Source organism: Falco rusticolus, chromosome 4, assembly GCF_015220075.1.
Source record: "Falco rusticolus isolate bFalRus1 chromosome 4, bFalRus1.pri, whole genome shotgun sequence".
In the NCBI taxonomy this organism is placed as follows: domain Eukaryota; kingdom Metazoa; phylum Chordata; class Aves; order Falconiformes; family Falconidae; genus Falco; species Falco rusticolus.
In genome coordinates, this window is record NC_051190.1 from 84,688,310 (window position 1) to 84,709,221 (window position 20,912).

Consider the following 20,912-nt stretch of genomic DNA (forward strand, 5'->3'; position numbering starts at 1 on the left):
AGAACATAAACATAAAACACTTTCAAAAAAATTTAAGATGTAGCCTGCTTAAATTCTTTTTTCTTTTAAGACAATTTGCAGGGAGAATTTTAAATAACAGTAATATCTGGGAAGGCAAAAAACCTTTTTTATAATTGAAGCATTTTAAGGTACTAGGACTGTAGCAGCAATTTCGATATAGACAAGATGAAAATTTGAGTATATGTAGGTGTTTTTTTCTGTGGGTACATAATCAAAATGCACCATTTTTGCAGAACTGTCATTTGCTGCTGTGTTAGTATTGAATATGCCTCTGTCTTCTGGATTGCCTAGGTAATATAATTTATTAGAAAAGAGCAAGCCAAGGCAGAGTAAATGGCTATGCATCAATAAAGATTAACACTTGTGCAAAGTCACGTTTGGCATGTCCTAGCTTGGGGTAACTGGAGAAGATGCTATCCTCATGGATTTCACCAGCTTTCACTAAGGGATGATTACAGAATTTCATTCAGAACAAGCATGTATATGTTGATTTCACAGTGGTAATGCAACAATCCATATGCAAAATGGCCCCATGCTAATGTTCTTATGTCCATTCTTGTTTTAAGATGGAGCTTCTGCTCTGCTTATTTTATTTTTGATGCTACCTGATTGTGTTTTAAAACTATTTTAGTTCTCTGGAGTCATTGCTATACAGAGAAAGTACTGCAAATGCCTTCAGAGTACTAAAAACATTAATTCATCTCTATTTTTATATTTTTTGCTACTTTGTTATTTTTTTTAACATGTAAACAAACTATAAGGAAGCAAGTTGAGGGCTAAAATTTTCAAGAACATTTTTTGATGAAAACCATTTAGAAAATTAATGCATCCCTGTATACTAGAGACTTCACAAAAAAAAAATCAACTATAGGCTTTACATTTAGTCTTTTGAGTGTATGCAAAGTGTTTTGAGGAGGGTTGGGGGCGGAGCTGTTTTGCTTTGTGCCTACAAAGACTTACCTTGGCCAAATTTCCATGTAATTTCATAGGAATGGCAAAAGGCATGTCTTTCATGTAAGCACAGCCCTTAAACAAATGTGGCATTCATCTTAAAGCAATGTCAGTAGTGTTTCCAAAACAGTCCCCAAAATTTCTGTACTATTCATATTGTCTAAGCTAAATGACTAAGATCTTTGCTTCTCTCCAAAGCTGCTACGCTGCAGAGAAGTCTTCCTAGGCTGTAAAAGCTTACCAAATGTTTAGTGACTGAAAATACCGCTGTTGGATGCTACCACCTGCTGATCTTGCTTACGCTGAATGAAATAGGGCAAGTAGAACAAAATGGGTGCTAAACTTAGTCTTCAAAATAATAAAATTCATATTGTTCCATAGTGCTGCTGGAGGTGAAATCTTTGACCAGTGTGTGGCTGAAAGAGAGGAAGCCTTCAAAGAGAAAGATATTAAACGGCTTATGAAGCAGATCTTGGAAGGAGTTTCATTCTTGCACAGAAACAATGTGGTTCATCTTGACTTAAAGGTAAGATTGTTGCTGTATTATTATTATTTTTATTCATATCTGCTGACTTTATTTTTGGTTGTATGTCATAGTAATGCTTATTTGTTAATAATACGATTTTTACCTAGATGCTCCTCAAACAATAAAATTCACCCTTTGTGATGCAGTAGGCACCAGGGTTGCAAGCCTTTTTGGGGAGTTTCTTTGATTATGTCAAATATAAATGTCATTTGATTAAAAGAAGTTTAATTAATTCAGAAGTGATTTTGCATCACACCTTAAAGTGCGACTGAGTGCTTTGGGGTAAGACCCGATTCATTTTTAAAGTGCATTAAAAATGTCTGGGTATTATATGGAATTAGGTTTGGGTTTTGTACTGTCTTGAGGTTTAATGAAGCAGAGGGATGGAAGGAGCCACTGGTAGTATAAAGTGTAATGTTTCAGATTGTAATGTTCATACAGGACTGGTAAACAGTATATTAATGTGTTAAATACACTTTATAACACTTCAGTATGTTTTTTAAATTACTGTAAAACTTTATTTAAATGTTTGTCATTTATTGCCAAACAGTCGGGCAACACCCTATTGATCATAAATTATCATGATTTACTGGAGTAAATTATTTTTTTCTTACCAGAGAAAGTTTTGACCCAAATTAAGAGAAAAGTACAGTTGTTATCATATGAAATCCAGAGTATTGCTCATGGTTAAGAAGGGAGTTGTAACAGGAATCCAGAAAACTGACAACTTCCATTGGCAGCAAGCTGCAGTTATTTTTCTTTAGCTTCCATCCTTATGTTCATATGGAAGATGCAATTTTGTCTCATTTTGAGGTTGAACTACATTATTACTAAGCAATGCAGTATAAAAGGTATTTGCATTAAAATTTTTAATTCTTTTTAGGTATCCAATTGCCACTACACTTGCAGTAAGCTGCTACATGTTTGTTCTGTTGCTGAGATCCTTACTTCTACTTAATTGCATTTTGGCAGTATTACAAAGCTACCAGTAGATTCCCATATCAAGCTGTACATACTTAGTAGATTAGCACATCATGAACCATTTGCATCAGCTAAAGCAGATGATGAGTAATATTTGCACACAAATATGTCACCTGCCTGGTTTTCCAACCATTTATTCAAATTATCTGTGGAAGCCTTTGAAACTTTCTGTAGCCCATTGATTTAGTCATACACATAGACTGTTAATAATTGAACTAAAATAAATAATGGAAAATTTTTAGCAAGTGATGTGAGAACAAGTGTTCAGAAGGACCGAAAATGAGCAGTTAAATTCCTTAAAATTCCAGTATGCTTACAGAAGATACTCAGTGTCTGTACTGTGGTTGGCCATTGAATTTCCTTGAAGCAAAGTGTGTAAAATCAACACATGTCTTTTTGTGGATGGTATATATTTATACATGTGTTCGTAGTTAAAGCTGTAGTGTTCCTTAGCACTATCAGCTGGTTATCTGTAATCAGAAATGCATTGTACTTTATATGACTGCAGTACTTAAAGGCAACAGTAGACAGGTTATTGATTACAGCTTGTGGACAGGTACCTTTTTCAGAGTTCAGAAAAAGCTTACTTCGAAACTTTCCAACTGATCAGAAAACTTGTTATAAAACTGAACATATCCAGTTCTGACTGGAAGATCCAGCATTGCTTTGCTGGCTTATATAGAAGTTAATTAGCAGAGCAAGTTGTCTAGTGTTTAATATGCTTATACATTAATGCAGTGTGTTTTTGAAAAGTGGATTTTAATGAGTCCTGATTACAGTGTGATTACTTTCATGATATATAAGACCATCGGTCTTTTGCAAAAGAAGGTTTAGGGAAGTCTTTGGTTATTGATGTTTATAAAGATGATGGGAACTGTAGTATTAAAACGCATGACTTGAGGAGATTGATTGACCCACGTGCCTTGTCAGACTATAAAAAGGCACATTTTCCAAGGAACTCAAAAATTGAAGTTGGGTGCTGGGTTTGGCTGTGTGTTTATTAACCCATTGGCCTCAGACAGTCTTCTGTTGTGTAGTATGGCTCGTGCTGCTTTACCTAGTGGCTCACAACACAGTGGAATTTACTAGATACTTGGTTTTGTGGTGACATTTGGAAGATATTTGCAAAGTGTGCTGTGTTAAGCAAGGTGTTTGCCAATATCAGAAAGCTTTCAAATTCTTGCTAAGATGTTTTTCTTGTGCTATTAACCAAAAGTTTCACCTTTGGGTGTCTTAAAGGTTTCATTTTCATTTGTCTGGTACCAATACCTTTGGAAAGGTCCATCCAGTTTTTCGTATGTTCCATCCAATTTTCAAAAAAAGTCCGGCTCTATGCCTAGAATAATTTAAGTCAAAATGGTTGCCAGTATGTGATTGTCACCTTGTTGTAGGTTATTTATAAATCTAATTGACCACAGCTATGACACTGACAGCTACCTTGCTTAACTTCTGTCTGCCCCCTTAACAGATGCAAGATTTTTCCTGTGAGACTAAACACTGCAAAAAAAAAGGAAAAATTGGGTATTTTGATGTGGGTGAGCAAGGTTGCCACCTGATAATTTCTTTCCAAAAGCATGATTCTCCTGAAAGCTGGTTGAAATATGGCTTGTTTTAATAGCACAATACAGTCATGTAATCCAGTTTTGACTTGGAGAAAGAGCAAATATAATGCTACTGAGTGCAAATTAAGTATCATTTGGCAGCATTGTGTTGATGCTATTTAATTTGCAGATTGCAGTCAGGAGTCTTTCATCTCTACTTAGTGGTGTATGAAAGCTGCAGAGTAAGGGAAGACTCCTTTCCCTGTGTTTTCAGCTGCTGTTTGACTCGATCTTGCATTGGTGTTTGGTAAAAGCTTAAAGTGGTTGGGAATGGAAGAGGATTTTAAAAGGTGTGGGGGCTGAGGAAGGGCTAGCTGCCTGTTGTCTACGGCAGAGGTAAATAAAGAACCTTACATGGCCCTGTCGTCTGGGAGAATGACTGCCACAAGCAGCAGTCTCATAGTATGGTGATCCAACAGACAGCTTTGCCCTTACTCTGTATCATTTTCAAGATACTGTGCTCAGTGAGGGCAACTAGCAGAACCATTATTTGATTAAAATTGTTTTGGATGTCATTTTACACCAATATTCTGAAAGCAAACTAACGCAATTGCAAAAGAAGCGGCCTGTTACAAGAACATTACAGATTGATATTCTCCACTGAGCTTTACAGGTGGATTAAGGTGGAATGTTTATTGCACAGATATGTATTAGTAATAGAAGTGTAGTATTCCTTCTCTAAAGCAACACTCAGGAAACTAAGAAAAGAGTGAAAATTAAAATATCATTTTTTCAAGGCAAAAGAACAGTTTAATCTGGAGTTCAAACCTTTACAGCAATTAGAGCAAAGCAGTTTGTTAATAGGCAGGTATAGAGTATCCAGGTTCTGCAGAACTTCTTAATGTATAGGACGTGCATTGCATATTTTGGGGGATAGTGTGATACCAATCTGTTATGTCTGTTCTCTTAGTGACTGTAGCTCTTTTTCCCACTTGCATTGACCGAAAAAACTGGACCCCCAAGCAAACTCTGTTCTTGCATTTCAATTGCTTAAAGATTGCCCTTTCACTTGTTTTAGGGCAGACTGATCAGCCTAGTTTAGTATCTTTACAAACAATGTAGCTAGGGTATCCCAGCTAGCCAGTTTTTCCTGTTTCCGCCCGTTATTCCTTGGATAATTCCTGTCTTTTCTTCTAGGCATGTGATTTTTTTGCAGTATTATAAAATTAGATACCTAACTTCATTAATGTTGCAGGTTAAGGTGAGGCATTGATTAGTTTAAAAACATGAGCTTTATTATGTGTCCTCAGTCATAGTCTTCTTAAAACCAACTAAAGATATGAGCAATATTAGGGCCAAAGGCTTGTAGAAACTGCTGGAATAATGATTCCAAAACCTGTTGGCAAGGTAGGGTTGAAGGGTATCCTATATTAAGTACACTTGTAACAAACAATTTGTGTGACTTGCAGAATAAATTTCCAAATGAGACCAGATCTTTGTACGCATTGCCTTAGTTTGGCCGTTGCACTGACGTTTGTAGTGTCAAGAAAGCTATGGCCTTCGTGTGGTGGTAGTTTAGTCCAATTTGAGTGAAAAAATGTAACACTGGTTAATATTTGCAATGTATAAATTATGCTTTTCAGTGCTGTTAATCTTAACATGATGATACGGGTACAACCAACGTATCAAATTCCTAAAACCTAAATTTCTGCTTCTTGGCAGCATGCCTGGAAAATACAACTTTTTGTCCTGTTTCTATATTCTTTCCCAAAGTACCCGTTTCTGCCTGTGCTGACTATGGCAGTGGCTAGACTTGTGTGGCCACACCATGTGGCTTCTGTGCACATACCAATCCTGCAGCAAAGTGCATCCATTCAGATCGCCCGTTTAGGCAAGGATTTTTTTGTGTGTTTTTCTTCAGTGCACAACATAGGATCTAAATCGGAACAATTAAGCCTTACTGCGGTAGAGGGGGAGGTTTTCCAATGTTGCCATTTCACAGCTTTTACCATCAAGCAGTAATGAAATGGCTGATGAGAGTGAAAGGCCCTTTTCGGAACGGCTACCAGGAGAGCCTTTGGCCTGCATCTCTCTTGCCATTGTGGGCTCATCAGCATTAGGCAAACCTAGATGGATTATAGCAGAAGAAAAACAAAAGAGAAACAGCATTACAGATGTGGGAAAATGACCTTCCTTTTCTTAAAGCTTTAGAGTAATTGTGTTGAGCTGAAAGCTATGGTAAGTTCAAAGCTACGGCTTCTTTAAGGTTTCATGCTGGTGTTTAGACTGTCACCTCACATGAACCCCATAATGATTCCTTAAAAGAAGAAAACAACTGTTATTTTGTTATGAATTGATTTAGGGTTATGACTCAATTCATACTGTAGACAGGTGGGTGGGTTTTTTTTTTCTGCATAGGTGTGTTTTGAGTAATAGGATTGTTTTTAAAAAAGACAATAAAAACCTCTTCTGGCAACTACATTATCTACCAAAATATTATAAAACAGAGCTTAACAAAACAAAACCTTTCTATTAAAGGCTTCTCTTCATTTAAATATAGAGAACAAATGTTTTTCTCATACTTTCTATTTGGCTCCTCAGTAACTAAATTTCCCACTGGGAAGAACATCTGAGAGGCTAATTAGGGAGGCATGGTCAGCTTTTTTGGATGTTTGCTTTTCTAATACAAATACAGAATTAAAAATGTGAACTCTAAAGCATATGGTAATGCGCAGCTCCAAAAGCCTGTCCACCAGATTCCAGTTTGTAAGCAAAAAAAAAAAAAACCAAAAAAACCTCTTATTAACACATGGATTTACAAACAGAAAATAGATTGACAACATCATGGAGTGAGTTTGAAATACCATGGCTTAGCTTTGCAGGAATGAAAGAACTTGACTATATTTAGGTCTCACAGCAAGGAGAACTGGCTCAAGATTTTTAAAATGTTCTTGTAGAGTTTTATTTCTGTGCTCAAAAGCAAGGCTTTTCATGTGAAAGCATGCCTTTGCCTTCATCACTGACTAGGGATGAGGAGAGAATGGCGCAGGGGTTGGTGAGAAGGTATAAATGTTGGTGGTAATCCAGTTGAGATTATCAGTCAGTGGTTGCTTTGGTGTTCTTACTCTTTTGCCCTCCTCCCTTTTCAACCACCCCTGATGCAAGATGATCCAGGTTCCCAATAAATAAAGTCTTGTTCGCTTTTGTGAAACCTGTGCTCACCAGAGGCATGAACACAGTGTCAACTGTCAGTGTTACCATTCGGAGAAGTTAATGATAGAGTCCAATGTGATCATTGGCCTGGGGGCAGGGAGGGTCACACCTTTATTTTTTGGCAAGGATATGCTTCAGTTGCAAAAAAAAAAAAAGTAATCTTTAAGACCTGTTGTCTTAAGTTAGTTTTCATTTTTTTTTATTTAACTGAGCTAGCATTTAAAACAGATGTTAAAGAACTTCTTAATGACCACAAAGTTGCTTTGAAGGATGACAGCCAAGATCTAGTGACGTCAGAGCAAACAAGTTTATCCAAAGGTGATGCTCTTAAAAACCTGTTTTTCAGGCTGCTATATTTTTTTTAAACTGTTCTTCAGTTAGTGTTCTGTAATACAATTGTTTGTACTTTGAACAAGATTGAGGTTGGTTGCAACAGACTTTTCTTTAAACAGGTGTAGTCAAAATAGTTTTATGTGTTCAGGCTCTGTAAAATGATTGGGTGTTTTTGGAGACCCTTCAACAAGGAGGTATTTTACATCATCTAATGGAAGGAAGCAAGGAGGGAAGGGGAATTAAAAAGGTGATATGGAGGGCTAAAGGTACAATGCAGAGGTATTTATATGCTATTGTTAAATGATAGCTATTGGCATGTGGGTTTGTGTGTTCTAAGCTAATAAAGGTAGATGTTTGATTTGCAGTTATAAACAGAAAATCCCGCCACTCCTTTTAGCCCACTTGTGTCTTCAAGTTCACCTTGGAGGAAATAAGTAAATGATCCTGGGTGTCATACTTGTTATGGAATGCATTATTGCTACTCATGAGCTAAAATAATTATGCAAGATGGTGTCATAGGCATTAGATTTGAGTGATCCTGAAAGTCTCCTCCTTTTGTCTTTCAGCCGCAAAACATTCTACTAACCAGTAAGTCTCCTCTGGGAGACATCAAGATAGTAGATTTTGGCCTTTCCAGAATAATGAAGAGCAGTGAGGAACTAAGAGAAATTATGGGAACTCCAGAATATGTAGGTAAGTTGTTACTGTAGAAGTCCAGGCTCTTGCGGAGTGAAAAGAAACTACCTCCATTTGGTGAATGCCAGACTGGCTGTGCCGAAAGGTCAGGTTGGATGTGGTACTGCTATAAAAGGTAGAACTGGCCAGCCTTGCGGGTCTGAGTGGTGATGCTGTGTTTGTGCTGAAGATGAGTACCCGCTTTATATGGCTTTTAGCAGCAGTGATAACAAGTACCATTTGAATTCAGAGTTCAAAATTACATATTCAGTCTCTGAATAAAATATTTTAGCCTGTGGAGGATTGTATCCATTTTAATGAAAACAAACAAACAAAAATACCACAAATAATTCCAGGCCTTCAAAATGTACTTGAAAATACTTTTAAGCTGTTTGGTATATCTGTATGGGTTTCAGTGCTGGAATACGCAATGTTAGATACTTCTGATTATTCCCATAAGGAATCTGTTGTACAGCTTTATTAGGAAGAAAACTAGCCTGGCTTCTGAAGGTGTCAATAAAAGGAAAACAATTATGTTTTTTTACTTAAAACCAATGAATGATAATACTCACTTAAGTAACTTGAATAGAAACATGTTGTCTTCAAAAGACATACTTCATACTGTCATACTTCAAATGACTTATCTTAAATTTTACCTCATACTCGACATTGCACTATATAACTACAATATAATGCCTGCATGTGACAAAAAAAGAACTTGGTTTTTTTTTCCCTGAATAGCTCCTGAGATTCTGAGTTATGACCCAATCAGTACAGCAACTGACATGTGGTAAGTAGAACAAATTAATAGTCATATTAACTTACTTTACTTGAAAGTCGGTTTTTGTAAAAAACACCACACACCCTAAAACACTGCTTTTCTGTTTTTGTTTTTTTTTTTACTTCTAATTTAGGAGCATTGGAGTACTGGCATATGTTATGCTAACAGGGATATCGCCTTTCTTAGGGGATGACAAACAAGAAACATTCTTAAATATATCTCAAATGAATGTAAGTTACTCTGGAGAGGATTTTGACCTCATATCAGAGTCTGCTGTGGATTTCATCAAAACTCTGCTGGTTAAGAAGCCAGAGTAAGTAAAATACACAACGGTGTGTGCTAATGTGTCAGACTGGATTAATTTTTAATGTGGCAAGTGCTGGCATTTTCACTTGTAAAGTACAAGGGAAGGGAGCTTTGATTATTCATATTTCATTGTGCTATTACTTTTCATGTCTATGAAAAGAGAATTCCTCCATTTCCCTCCAAACTTGCATATTCTGAGTGTGTCCAAGTGTTAGTAATCAGAACTCAAACTGGTTTTAGAAAACTATATGAATGCGTGTGGTACAGGATACTGACTTTCCTTGCCGGTTCTTTGCTGATGTCTCTTAAACGAACAGTGCTTTCAGCCTTTTAATTTTTTATGTTAGTGGAGTACCTTACTCTTTTCTGGTTCATTAATACGCTTTTCTCAAGGGGCAGCAAACTGGAAATTCCAGGTCTCAAAACAGAAGAGGTGTTTTGTGTGGAACTTCACCAGTTCTTTGTGGGACATGTCAGCTATTGAAATTGCCTACTGCTTGTCTATGGGAGATTAAGAATGCAAGGGTTGGGTAATTTTCCTATATATTAAAAAATAATCTGTATATGAAAGTTGATTGGCAACAGGGGAACATACTGATATGTAAGGATCTAGGAACTCCTTTATTTTAGACGTTAGCACTTCATTTCCTTGGTCTTTTTTGGTAAAAGATGGCTATCAGTGTGTTTTGTTGTTTGTTTGTTGTTGGTTTTTTTTAAAGTTCTATTAGTTTGTCTTGAATACAGACATATCCTTGGAATAATTTGTATGGATCTCTTCTGCAAGGTATACTGGATTTCAAGTTCATTTGGACATTTATTTTTAACACTTTCCTCCTTTTGCAGGGACCGGGCAACTGCTGAAGAATGTCTTCAACACCCGTGGTTAGAACAAAGCGATAATCCTGCTTGCAGGTCCTGGAATAAGAGTACAGGAGGGGAGACCAGTGATGCCAGCCAGAAAGATGGAGATTCTACCTCTGAAAAATCTGTAGATGCTGAGAAGACTGAAGAGGAAGAATCAATAGTGACAGAAGAACTAATTGTAGTGGCTTCATATACACTGGGACAATGTAGGCAGTCAGAAAAAGAAAAAGTAACTGAGCAGAAAGCCATTTCCAAACGATTTAAGTTTGAGGAACCATTACTGCAAGAAATACCAGGAGAATTCATTTACTGAACTGTGTGGAGCTTCATAGTTATAACTGGAAGGCAGTGTTTTCTACTAAACAAAAATACCCTAGCCAAGTGAATTTCGGATATGCAATAAATGTTCTAGATAAAATGTTGATAAATGGCATCCAGGGAAAATGTGCCAAGTTTTAATTTCAAGTGGCTGACAGGAATTTAACAAAGATAAAATGCTCATTTTTGTTTGTAATTTTTATTTCTGTGTTTTTGTTGCTTGATAGCAGTTTTTGTTAATTGTTCCAGTGTTTTGGAGAAGTTGATATTGGAAGTGTTTCAATGACAGATGTCAAGAGGAGTATTTTAGGATATGTTTTGGCATTTAATGCAAATATATAATGCTGGGCTTTCCTCAAACACCTTTTAACACTCCTGATTTCAATTGAACTGTCTACTGGTCTAAAAATTGTATGAGGGGGAATTTGATCAACTGGTTTGACATACAGATTTCAAAGCTATACTGTGTATAATTCATTTATATCAAGGCAAAGACACAGCCTGCTCTGGTGTGTAGCCAAACAGTGAGCTGTGCTCCTCTAGGAAGAGGTGCACGTGTCCCACAGGGAAAGAAATCTGTATCAGGGACCAATTCCAGATCCTCAATGGTGATACTTCTTTATTTGGAAGCACGGTAAAATCCTGCTCTGGAGGGTGAAAAGTTTCCATCGGTCACTTTTGAGAGCTAGCAAAGATCGCTCCCTTCCCCTCCCATGTTGGGAGAGATGTGCTAACAGAATCCAGCTCAGTGTGACTACATAGTGTTCATGAGTGGAAAAAAGAATGACAGTCAGATGTAGCCCTGCTGAAGTTACTCTGTCCACTGACTTCAACATGTTGCATCAGACAGTTTGTCCCAACTAACGATAAATCAGCCCTTGATTCCGCCTCCCCCAGAACCCAGCTGGGGTTTTACTGGGAGCATGAGGTCGTTTCTGCCTTCTTTCTGTTCCTCTAACCACTGCTTTAGGGAAGAAAGAAGCATCCTTAGGTTAAATTGCATAACCTTGTTCAATGTAGCTATCAGATGAGGAAGATGCTGCTTCCTCTGAAACAGTGAAGCACAACTCATACCTCGTGCTTCCTGGTCACTCTCCCTTCGCCTCTTGGAAAAACAGCATGTGTGTGACGGGGCAGAGTGGGATTAGGGAGCTCTGTGGATGGGTCATAGTTCTCAATGGGCACGGTCCCTCAGAGAACAAAGCTGGGACCAACTGGGCATCAAAGTTGACTGGTTTTTGCAATGTACAGGTCTGAGGATCTCGGACAGAGTGCTGGTTTTCTAAGAAATATTTCATAATGATGCTGTTCCAAAGTTTAATTTTTATGTAATTGAAGTTTAGTACTATTATATTGCATACTGTTAACTATTCAACTATTTATTTGGTTTCCTTATGCTGTTTCTTTATAATAAACCCTGACAAAAGTTTTCCTGCTATAAAGCAATGAATAGAAACTCTTAAGGTAGTTTTTCCTTTTTTCCATGTTGCTACAGACTTTCCTAATTTCAAATGTACCAAGAACATTCTTACTCTTGTAGTGAACGGTTCAGTGCTCTGTGCTAATATTTCGGTTCCTCCTTCACGTGAAAGGCAGATGGCTTATTAGTAAAGCTTTAGCAGTGCTGGGGTGATCTGATTAGCATTGCTGTAAGGGTGGGAGAAAAAGTGCTAGTAAAGAAGAAAATTGAGCTAAAGCCAGTGTGACGCCAGGTGGGGCAACAAGCATTTTTCTGTAGGGCTTCATTGCCAGTGGTCTGGTTGCCTTCACTTGAAGCCACATCAGAAAAATTGCACCTAAATTAAACTGTTCTGTCAAGCTTCCTCCCCTGTGGAATTACATACTGAATATTCTTGTAGGTAGGGCAGCTTCCTCCCTCCTTGAAGACCTTCATATAAGAAAACCCAGTAGTACTCATAATTGAGTTTGGATGTGGGTTTTTCATATTTTAATGCAGACGTGCCTTTCACACTGTTTTCCCTCCTTGTAGAGAGCAGCCTACAGATTCTTCCTGCAAAGCTACATGCAAGGTTTTCTTGGATCGCTGTGGCTGGCCGTTAGTAGAAGTTAAACAAGAATCTTTGAGCCAACAGAGCAGTTATCTGGGTGTTTCTGGAGCTGGGCGGTAGCTGTGTTACTGCATGGGTGCTGACCCTACCTGCGACACCGATCTGTTTCAGGCTTTTTAGGCATGACGCTGCTCTTCATGGGCATCTTTTAGTGTTCAGCCATTTGCCCATGACAACTGGGTGAGGGGACATTAACTCACAAAATCCTTTTGTGCAAAATTGCAATTTCTCCCAGCTTCATCGCTGCCGTTTTGACCTTTTTTTCGCATCTCTACTTCCTTACTTTTACAAATAGAGCAAAGTGCTGGGGCTGACATCCCACCCTGACAATGTTGCTGTATCTGTATAGCTAAATGTGTAATAGCTCATGGTTGCTCAAAGCAAATCATTTGAGGGACATACACCTGTTTCAATTCCTATTTGTAACCACAGATCATGTCTCAGATGGAAACTGGTACTAATGAAAAAGTGTAGATGCTGAGCAGCATGCATTTTGTCCTGTATTTACTGGTTTAAATGTATGACAATGAAGCTTAACGTGTATAAATGAACTATTACAAGGCCAGCTTCTCTGGATTTGGCTGCTTTGAGATTTCCAGTGGGCTGCATTTGTTTAACTTGTGCCTTAAGGTGGTTTTATAAAGTGTTTTTTAACATCATTAGAATTTGTATAAAGTTGTGAAAGTTTAATAGTGTAAGTTACAAACAAGGCATCTTAGGTTGGCCCTGTAATAGGAAAAAATTTGTGGAACACGTAACAGCAGGACTGTCAGCCGGTCCCACATGCTTGAAGCTGTTTCTGTTCCACTAAGTGTGGGTAAAGCTGTAAATGAGGTATTCTTACCCTGCGCTGTAGAAAGGGGCTATTGAGGCTCATGTTTTCAAAAGGCTGAGTTACTTGTGAAGTAACACATTAAGAGTAGGAAGAAAATCACAAGCTTGTGAAGAAGAGCTGGTTTTCTGCAGCTCTGTGAATATGGGATCGGCATGTACGTTTGCTGAAGAAAGCTGCTTATGCTTTACGGTGTTTGTGGGGAGGGGGGTGGTTGCAGGGAAGGAATCAGCTCCTTGGCCCTCGTGGGCAATGCTCTCTGCCCCTGCTCTCCAGGCCCGGCACCTGCCGGCTGCCTTCGTAATGCTGGGAGCACGGCTGCTCTTTGCTGGAGTGCGGGAAGCTGGAAGGGGTGGAAAGTGCAGATGTTCATGGAAGTTGCTGGAGAGCTGCCTTTTCTGTGGTTCTGGTGCAAGAGCCGCAAGCTGTAGCTACAAACGGGGCAGGTCCAGGCCTCTTGCAGCTGGAATAAACAGCGAAGTCTAGTTGAAAGCAAAGCCTTGTCCCCTCTTGTCTTGTTGCTAGGTCCACCTCTTCAAGCAAGAGGCTGTAGAGTTTATAGTCATTAAAAGTTCTATACAATCATTCCCCGCCCCCCCCAAAGCTGAATTTGCATGGTGATTTGTCTCATTTCTTACACGTTTCATTTGAGGGTCCCTAAATACAAAATGGTGAATTCCAGCTCATGATCTACCAGGTAAATCTTGAGAGCTGTTAGGTAGGACATGCAAGTAGAAATTCAGTGCCTGTTCTCCACTGGTGGTACTGGCAGGGGACAGTGAGGAAGGTGGGCCATGCACCAAGTTATTCCATGGCTTAAGATCTCTCTTGAATATTCCAGGTGCTGCTCCTGGAAGACAATTTCACATTTTAAATAAATAGTGCCAGCTCATTGTACTTCTGATAAGGTGTTTACTGTTTCAGGAACTTTACAATAAATGAAATTTTGTTTTCCGGACAGCTGATGGGTCTTTTGTTCTTCACGCGTTGGGAAACACTTTAAACCATTTAAAAAAAAAAAAGAAACCCTATTCTTTCTTCAAGACAGCATTATTGATCTGAAACAATTCCAAAAGTTACGGTAGTTTTTCTGGTGCAGGATGACTGGGATCAACAGTAAAGCTAAAGTACAACGCTGCCCTGCGAACGGCTGCATGTTAAACTCGCCTGTGGTTGGTGGCTGTGCACCTTCACGTTTGGCTTCAAATGCTCGCTAGGAATACTGCTGGACCTGGGCTGTGGTATATTAGATGGAGTCCCCTGTTCAAATGCCTTTGCTTTTCTCCGAGGGCCTACCTAAAGTTATTTTTCTCAACACCTGTAGGACAGGCTCACTGATATTTTAGTTTTCTGAATTACACATTTGCACAGCAAATGTAAGATGCACCAATAATCTTTTCCAGTCTAAAGCTGTATGCTTGCACTGCAGGGGTCTTCACAATACAGCAATTACTGATGCTCAATTAAGCTGTCATTGGGATTAATAAATAGTCACATTATCCATGTAAAGCTTCCTGGTTGGTTTGGTTGCGGTTTTTTTCTTGGTATATAATAAACCTAGAAGTATATTTCCATTAAACTTTGGACTGTTACTACCTTCCTGAAGATGCTGGGGTTGGAGAGGTGCTATTTAAATGCCAGTGAATGGTGTGCGGTGTAGGACAGCTGTGCATCCAGGACAGGGTGGAGCAGATGGGAATCAGAATTATTCCAGGTTTCACAAATCCTGCTGAAATGTGTGCTCCAAAGCAGTGAAATTTTAACACCCCCTCCAGGATGCGCCGTGTCCAGGGCTGTTATTTGCCTGATGTGACTTTCCCATGGGGAAAGTCAGAGCATCGACTAGATGCTGGGTAAGAAAAGTATTTCCTCTTCTGTGGAAAGGCATTTCCTCTTCTAACACTGCTTCATTTCGTTAATTGCTCCTGTTATTAGACAGCTGATAACTGTATACCTCTGTGAAAGTAAAATATTTTGGTTCCATAAAAATACAACCCGGAAGCTTCATAAAACAACAACAACAAAAAAATTAAGTCATATGAGTGTGTTAAAAATTATCTTAATTAAGAAAAGGTTATGATTTGTCAAAGCAAAGGAAAGCGTTAGGACCACAACAGTTACTGTGAAATTAAGAGAGGAAAGGGAACTTAACTACTTGAAGGGATTATCTTTTTTCCTATAAACGCAGAGAATTTAATTTTGCTGAGTCTTTGCTTGCCTGTGCCATCAGAATCACAGCGAAGCTGGTGAGGTGTCGAAGTCAGCGTACCCCACCTCTTAATTACTTTGTAATCCCAGTACAGACCGAATTGCGCAGGTGCCTTTCCACAGATCCTGACAGGAAAATCTCCTGGGCTGTTGGGGTATCGCCTTGCTGCCTGTCACCTTTCAGGAGCACCCTGCAAGACCCAGCTGGTCTGGTGGCTGGGTGGAAGTTCTTGTCGCGGGACTCGCCAAGCACAGAGAGGTAAAGGCTGTCTCCAAGAAGTTACTGACTCAAGGTGCTTGCGTCCAAATCTTCTAGGAAAGCCAATTGTCAGAAACTGCATTAGATTGGTCAAGAAATTAACATGATTCTAGTATTTTCATACACTTGGTGCTACACAAAACGAACCAAAGGTGTTTAGCCAGGTGTGATGCATCTTCCAAAGTAATGCCAAGAACGTGGTGGGTCTCCATCACTACTGGTGTTACAGGACTGCCCGGGCCAAGCTGCAGGGAACGCTGCAGCCAATTTTGCAGGAAAAAATGCAGGAAAGTGATTTTGCTTTGACCAGCAGCCAAGATGCAGCAAAGAACTGGATGTGCCCTCATTTCTAATAGGGAGGTGAATCCAAACAGCTAACGGTCCCTGCACAACACAAGACCTCTGCCCCAGCTAGAGAGTGAACTGCCGGGGCTGAGTTGGACAAAACTGTGTTACTACCAGGAGAAACATGCTCGAAAGGGCGACCGTCCCCCTGCTCAGCATTTACAATGCTAGAGCTTTTAAAACACTTGGGTTCATATAGCCCCTGTGTGCTAGTTGGGTCCATCTCAAATAGGCACAAGCGTTTTAACAGTCCATGAAGCAGTATTTGTTGTTCCTCAGCTCTAAATTAAGTTCGTGCCCTGAACAGCCTGCTGCCTGCACGGTTTCCTTGAGGGGGAGGACTGCCTGGCAGAAGCTATTAAAATCAAACTAGACAGTAAGAAACAAACACGCAATCCGGCAAAGGTCATGAAGATGATGGTTGTTTCAACCACGCCAACAACACCAGAAGGAATTATGCAAATACTCAAGTCAATTTAAAAGAAATTGTTTAACATACTGAAAATGATGATTAAAGGATTGCAGCACCTGTTAACGAGGCCGAGAGACCTGCGGCTGTCAGCCTGGAGAAGAGAAGGCTCGGGGAGAGATCTTACCGGCGTGTATAAATACCTGTCGGGGAAGAGTAAAGAGGATGGAGCTGGGTCCTTCTCAGTGGTGCCTGATGGTGGGACAAGAGGCAGCAGGCACACTGAAACACAGGAAATTCTGTTTAAACGTAAGAAAAAAAGCTGGGTTTTTTACTGTGAAAATGGTTGAACGCTGGTACAGCTTGTCCAGAGGTTGTGGAGTCTCCATCCTTGGTGTCCTTCACAACCTGCCTGGACACAGCCCCAGGTGACCCACTCCAGCCGATCCTGCTGGGAGTGAGGTGGCTGGACTAGGCGATCTCCAGTGGCTGCTCCTCACCTTAACCGTTCTGTGATTAGAAAAAAATGGCTTTCTAAAGGAGTCTAACTGGTGGATTTAGGGTCTTTTATCAAAAGATGAATATTTTTTCAATAAAACCAAAATGATTGCCCAGGCTGGTGTTGAGGGACACACAACACAATATAATTGTGGTGAATTGGTGCCTCAATGGCCCACTGAAGTTAAATACAACCTGATCTGCTCCAGTGTCCCTTAGAAGAAAAGAGCGCAAGGGGAAGAGGGGTGCCCAGGTGCCCTCTTGAAGTTATTTGGGCTTTCAGCAGCTGTTGGTAGTTCTGAGACCTTTGCTCTCCCCATTTGCCTGCTGTGCTCCAGCAATCTTGGCTGCTCCTGCTGCACCTGTGTCCTTGCTGGAAGCAGCCGCCGTGGGCTGTGGTGTATTTAAAGGGAGCCACAAGGCCGAAGTAGCTTGGCACCAAATACACCAGCTTGCTGGTTTTTTCTCTCTTTGAATATGTGCATCTTAAAAGAGCGCAAGCACAGCAAGGAAGTGGCTCTTCAGGGTCACAAGGTAAGAAATTCTGTGTTTGCCAGGTATTGGGTAGTAAAACAAAAGCAGGGATTTGAAGGTGGTTTTACTCTTGTTCTGCTCCACTGATTTTCTGCCTTCCAGCTTCACCCAATGCTTGCTTCTTTCTCCAGGTTTAAAGAATTGATTTTGAGAAACACTGGTACGATATGATGATAGTGCCCATCCTCAGGGCTTTGATGACCCTGTGGGTTGGTTAGGGTGACCAGGTGTCCTGGTTTCAGTGGGGATAGGGTTAATTTTTTTCTTAGTAGCTAGTACAGTGCTCTGTTTTGGAGTTGGTGTGAAAACAATGTTGATAGTGTGCTGATGTTTTTAGTTGTTGCTGGGTGATATTTATACTAAATCAAGGACTTTTCAGTTCCTGGGCCCTGCCAGCCAGAGGGCTGGAGGGGCACAAGAGACTGGGAAGGGACACAGCCAGGACAGCTGACCCAAGCTAGCCAAAGAGGCATTCCAGACCGTATGGTGTCATGCTGAGTATATAAGCTGGGGGAAGAAGAAGGAAGTGGGGGGACACTTGGCATTATGGTGTTTGTCTTCCCGAGTAACCATTATGCGTGATGGAGCCCGGCTTTCCTGGGGTTGGGTGAGCACCTGCCTGCCCATGGGAAGTGGGGAATGAATTCCTTGCTTTGCTTTGCTTGCTTGTGCAGCTTTTGCTTTACCTGTTAAACTGTTCTTATCTCAACTCCTGAGTTTTACATTCCTTCCTGATTCTCCTCCCCATCCCTCTGGGTGAGGGGGAGCAAGCGGCTGCGTGGGTTGCTGGCCAGGGTTAAACCAGGACGCCGGGAGTGCTAGAGGGGCTCTGCTAGGTCTTGAGGGGGCAAGTGAGAAAAGGAACCTTTCTGCAAGCTCTGCTTTCCCCCAGGCAAGGTAATAAACCCCCCAGTGTCACTGGCGGGGCTTGTGTGGGGTTATCTGCCTCAGGCCTGGGATAACCAGGGTCACAGCTGGGCTGGGCGGTGGCATTTGTGGTGCAGCGACTTGTGAAGCCCGACCGGGGACGTTGCGTGTGCCAGCTTGAGAGACAGGAAGGCGGTGAGCGAGCGTTGTGTTGTAGGCTGGGGTGGCTGTGGTGGGCTTCCTGGACACCTTGCAGCCACCGCGAGTGCCAGGCTTACGAAGCGCACAGTGGTGACAAAAGGCAGTGTGGGCCAGGTGCTCCTGGCACAGACACGGGGAGGGATGGGACAGGCTCCGGTCGCTCCCCACAGCTCCTCTGGAGACTAGTAACGAATCAAAGCTGCGGCCAGGGAAGTTGCAACTGATGGATGTGAAGTGGTTGGGTTGGTTTTCCCTTGTCAACTGTTTGATTCCTCACCAAACTTCTTCAGTGACCAAAAGCCAGAGCCGACCATACTCCGAGACACCAGGTGGCCAGAGTTCCCCATATCTCCCATGGGGTTTTCTTGCTAGGTGGACTGCAGTAGTGCAAGGCTAATGTTTTTAAATCACGCCGTTTGTAATTTGTTTTGTGAAACCAGATAGCAGTGATTTCGGTCTTAAAGCTGGGATGCTGTTACTCCTTGATTCACCCTAATCCTTTCCCTGGTGTGTTGGGCATCCACGTGGGCTGGATCAGGTCTCACGAGTGCTGTTCATCCCGGCAGCTCTTTCTAAGTCCCAAACTAAAGCTCATATGTATTGTTCCCTTCTAAAAAAGTTTGTCCAAGACACCTTTGCTGTGGTCTGTTAGCATTTCCTCCTTCTTACTTCGACACTTGCTCTTCAGGCTTGTTCAGAAGCCACTCGCCCAATTTGCTGGGATGTTGTTGAGCAGGAAAAATGCTTGCTGGTCTTTTAATGATTTTTTTGCTCCAGCTCCCCCTTCTTTATCAAATACTCATTACTCCTGAAAAGCTCTGTATTGCCTGTGCCCTTGGTGGATTTCTAGTACTCACATCTGGATGTTGCGATGGGGGGGAGAGAAGGGAATTGAGAGATATAAGCTCTGGGCTTTCCCCCAGGTGCAGCTTGATTTAAGCTGCTGTCTTACAATAAATCCAAAATACACATTCCTCTGGACATTCTTCATGGCTCACATGGTACTTCAAGGCATGAAGGCAGGACAGACAGTTAGAGGTGTCTCTTCGCTGTCTCGGGCTGTGCCTTGGGCTTTGCAATTGTTTGAATGTGCAGTTTGGGGCAGGGGGTGGAAACAGTGTGGTGGTTTGGGTGTTTTTTTGCTTATTCCTCACCTTGCTTCTGGTGATGGGCGATTCTCTACCTGACTGACAGAATCAAGGCACAATCAAAAACCTCTTGTGTAGTCAGAGTAAACCATGGCAGCGTTTCACCTGTGCAGCACCTCTTGAGGGTTTTCCTCCCCAAGTCAATGTGGTCTCCTGAGCTCAGGTTGGGCAGTGCTGGTGTGAAGGTTTGGCTTCTTTCTGAATAAACTTGAGCATCAGCAGCAAGTCTCTTCCTGGAATTCCTGAGTTACCATGAGTGGTCTCAGTGCTCTCATGAGCTTTTTAATGATAATTGTGAAGGGTGCAAGTCTACCTGATATGCAACTTATTCATTAGGAGCGGAGGGGGCGGCTGCTGAGCTTCACCTCCGCTGCTTTGCCCCTCCTACCTTGGGTAACACCTTGCTGGGAAATGGGGGAAACCTGAAGCATCTGAGCAGATGGCTTTGCCTCCAAGCCATGACAGAGTAGCCCAGTGCTCCTGACTTTGTCTGCAACTGTAGAAAAGCTCAGTTTCCTGGCAGTTTGTTTATTTATTTCAAATTCATAATACCAGCACTCATGGGGCATAACACCTGGCTTCTCAGGAACAGCAAGTCTTTTGCAAGATATTTATTTTAGGCTTCTGCTGAACACATGAATACACCAGCAAAATAAAGAAATTACAATTATGACGATGATGAGGTCAGTCTTGGAGAGAAAATTGTCTTGAGAGCACCCACTTAAGTAAAATTGTCACTTGGGCAACTGTGTACATTCATGGACACAGCAGGATGCAATCGATTAATGATTCCTTCGGCTCAATGGGAGGTGGAGAAGCAGCTGTCTCTGATTTTTAACCTTCTTGCACACCAGTGCTTTCCACTGGGGAGTGGTAAACAGGAATATTCTGACCATCCCGCAGTTTCAAGGTGACATCCTGAAGGCACCAGCTAATAAAATAATAATAAAAAAAATATTTAACTTGTTTCAATCACTTTTAATAGTAGTAAAGTCAGTGTAGAAACAGCTGGCACAAAGAAACAAATCATTC

General features: G+C 41.0%; 2 protein-coding genes across 9 annotated transcripts in view; one reads left to right on the top strand and one right to left on the bottom strand.

The window, feature by feature from the left end:
- Positions 1-14,369, top strand: part of STK17A (serine/threonine kinase 17a) — a 28,417-nt gene extending 14,048 nt beyond the window's left edge. The window contains exons 3-7 of the mRNA XM_037384338.1: positions 1,354-1,498; positions 8,133-8,259; positions 8,983-9,031; positions 9,156-9,335; positions 10,172-14,369. Of these exons, the coding sequence (XP_037240235.1) occupies positions 1,354-1,498; positions 8,133-8,259; positions 8,983-9,031; positions 9,156-9,335; positions 10,172-10,505 (835 nt within the window). The 3' untranslated portion in view covers positions 10,506-14,369. The remainder of the gene's footprint in view (positions 1-1,353; positions 1,499-8,132; positions 8,260-8,982; positions 9,032-9,155; positions 9,336-10,171) is intronic.
- A 6,107-nt stretch (positions 14,370-20,476) lies between these two features.
- LOC119145925 (cytochrome c oxidase assembly factor 1 homolog) overlaps positions 20,477-20,912 on the bottom strand; it is a 53,801-nt gene continuing 53,365 nt past the window's right edge. For all 8 annotated transcript variants that reach the window (XM_037382749.1, XM_037382745.1, XM_037382743.1 and 5 more), the window contains one exon: positions 20,477-20,811. In XM_037382749.1, coding sequence (XP_037238646.1) covers positions 20,715-20,811 — 97 coding nt within the window. In that variant the 3' untranslated portion in view covers positions 20,477-20,714. The remainder of the gene's footprint in view (positions 20,812-20,912) is intronic.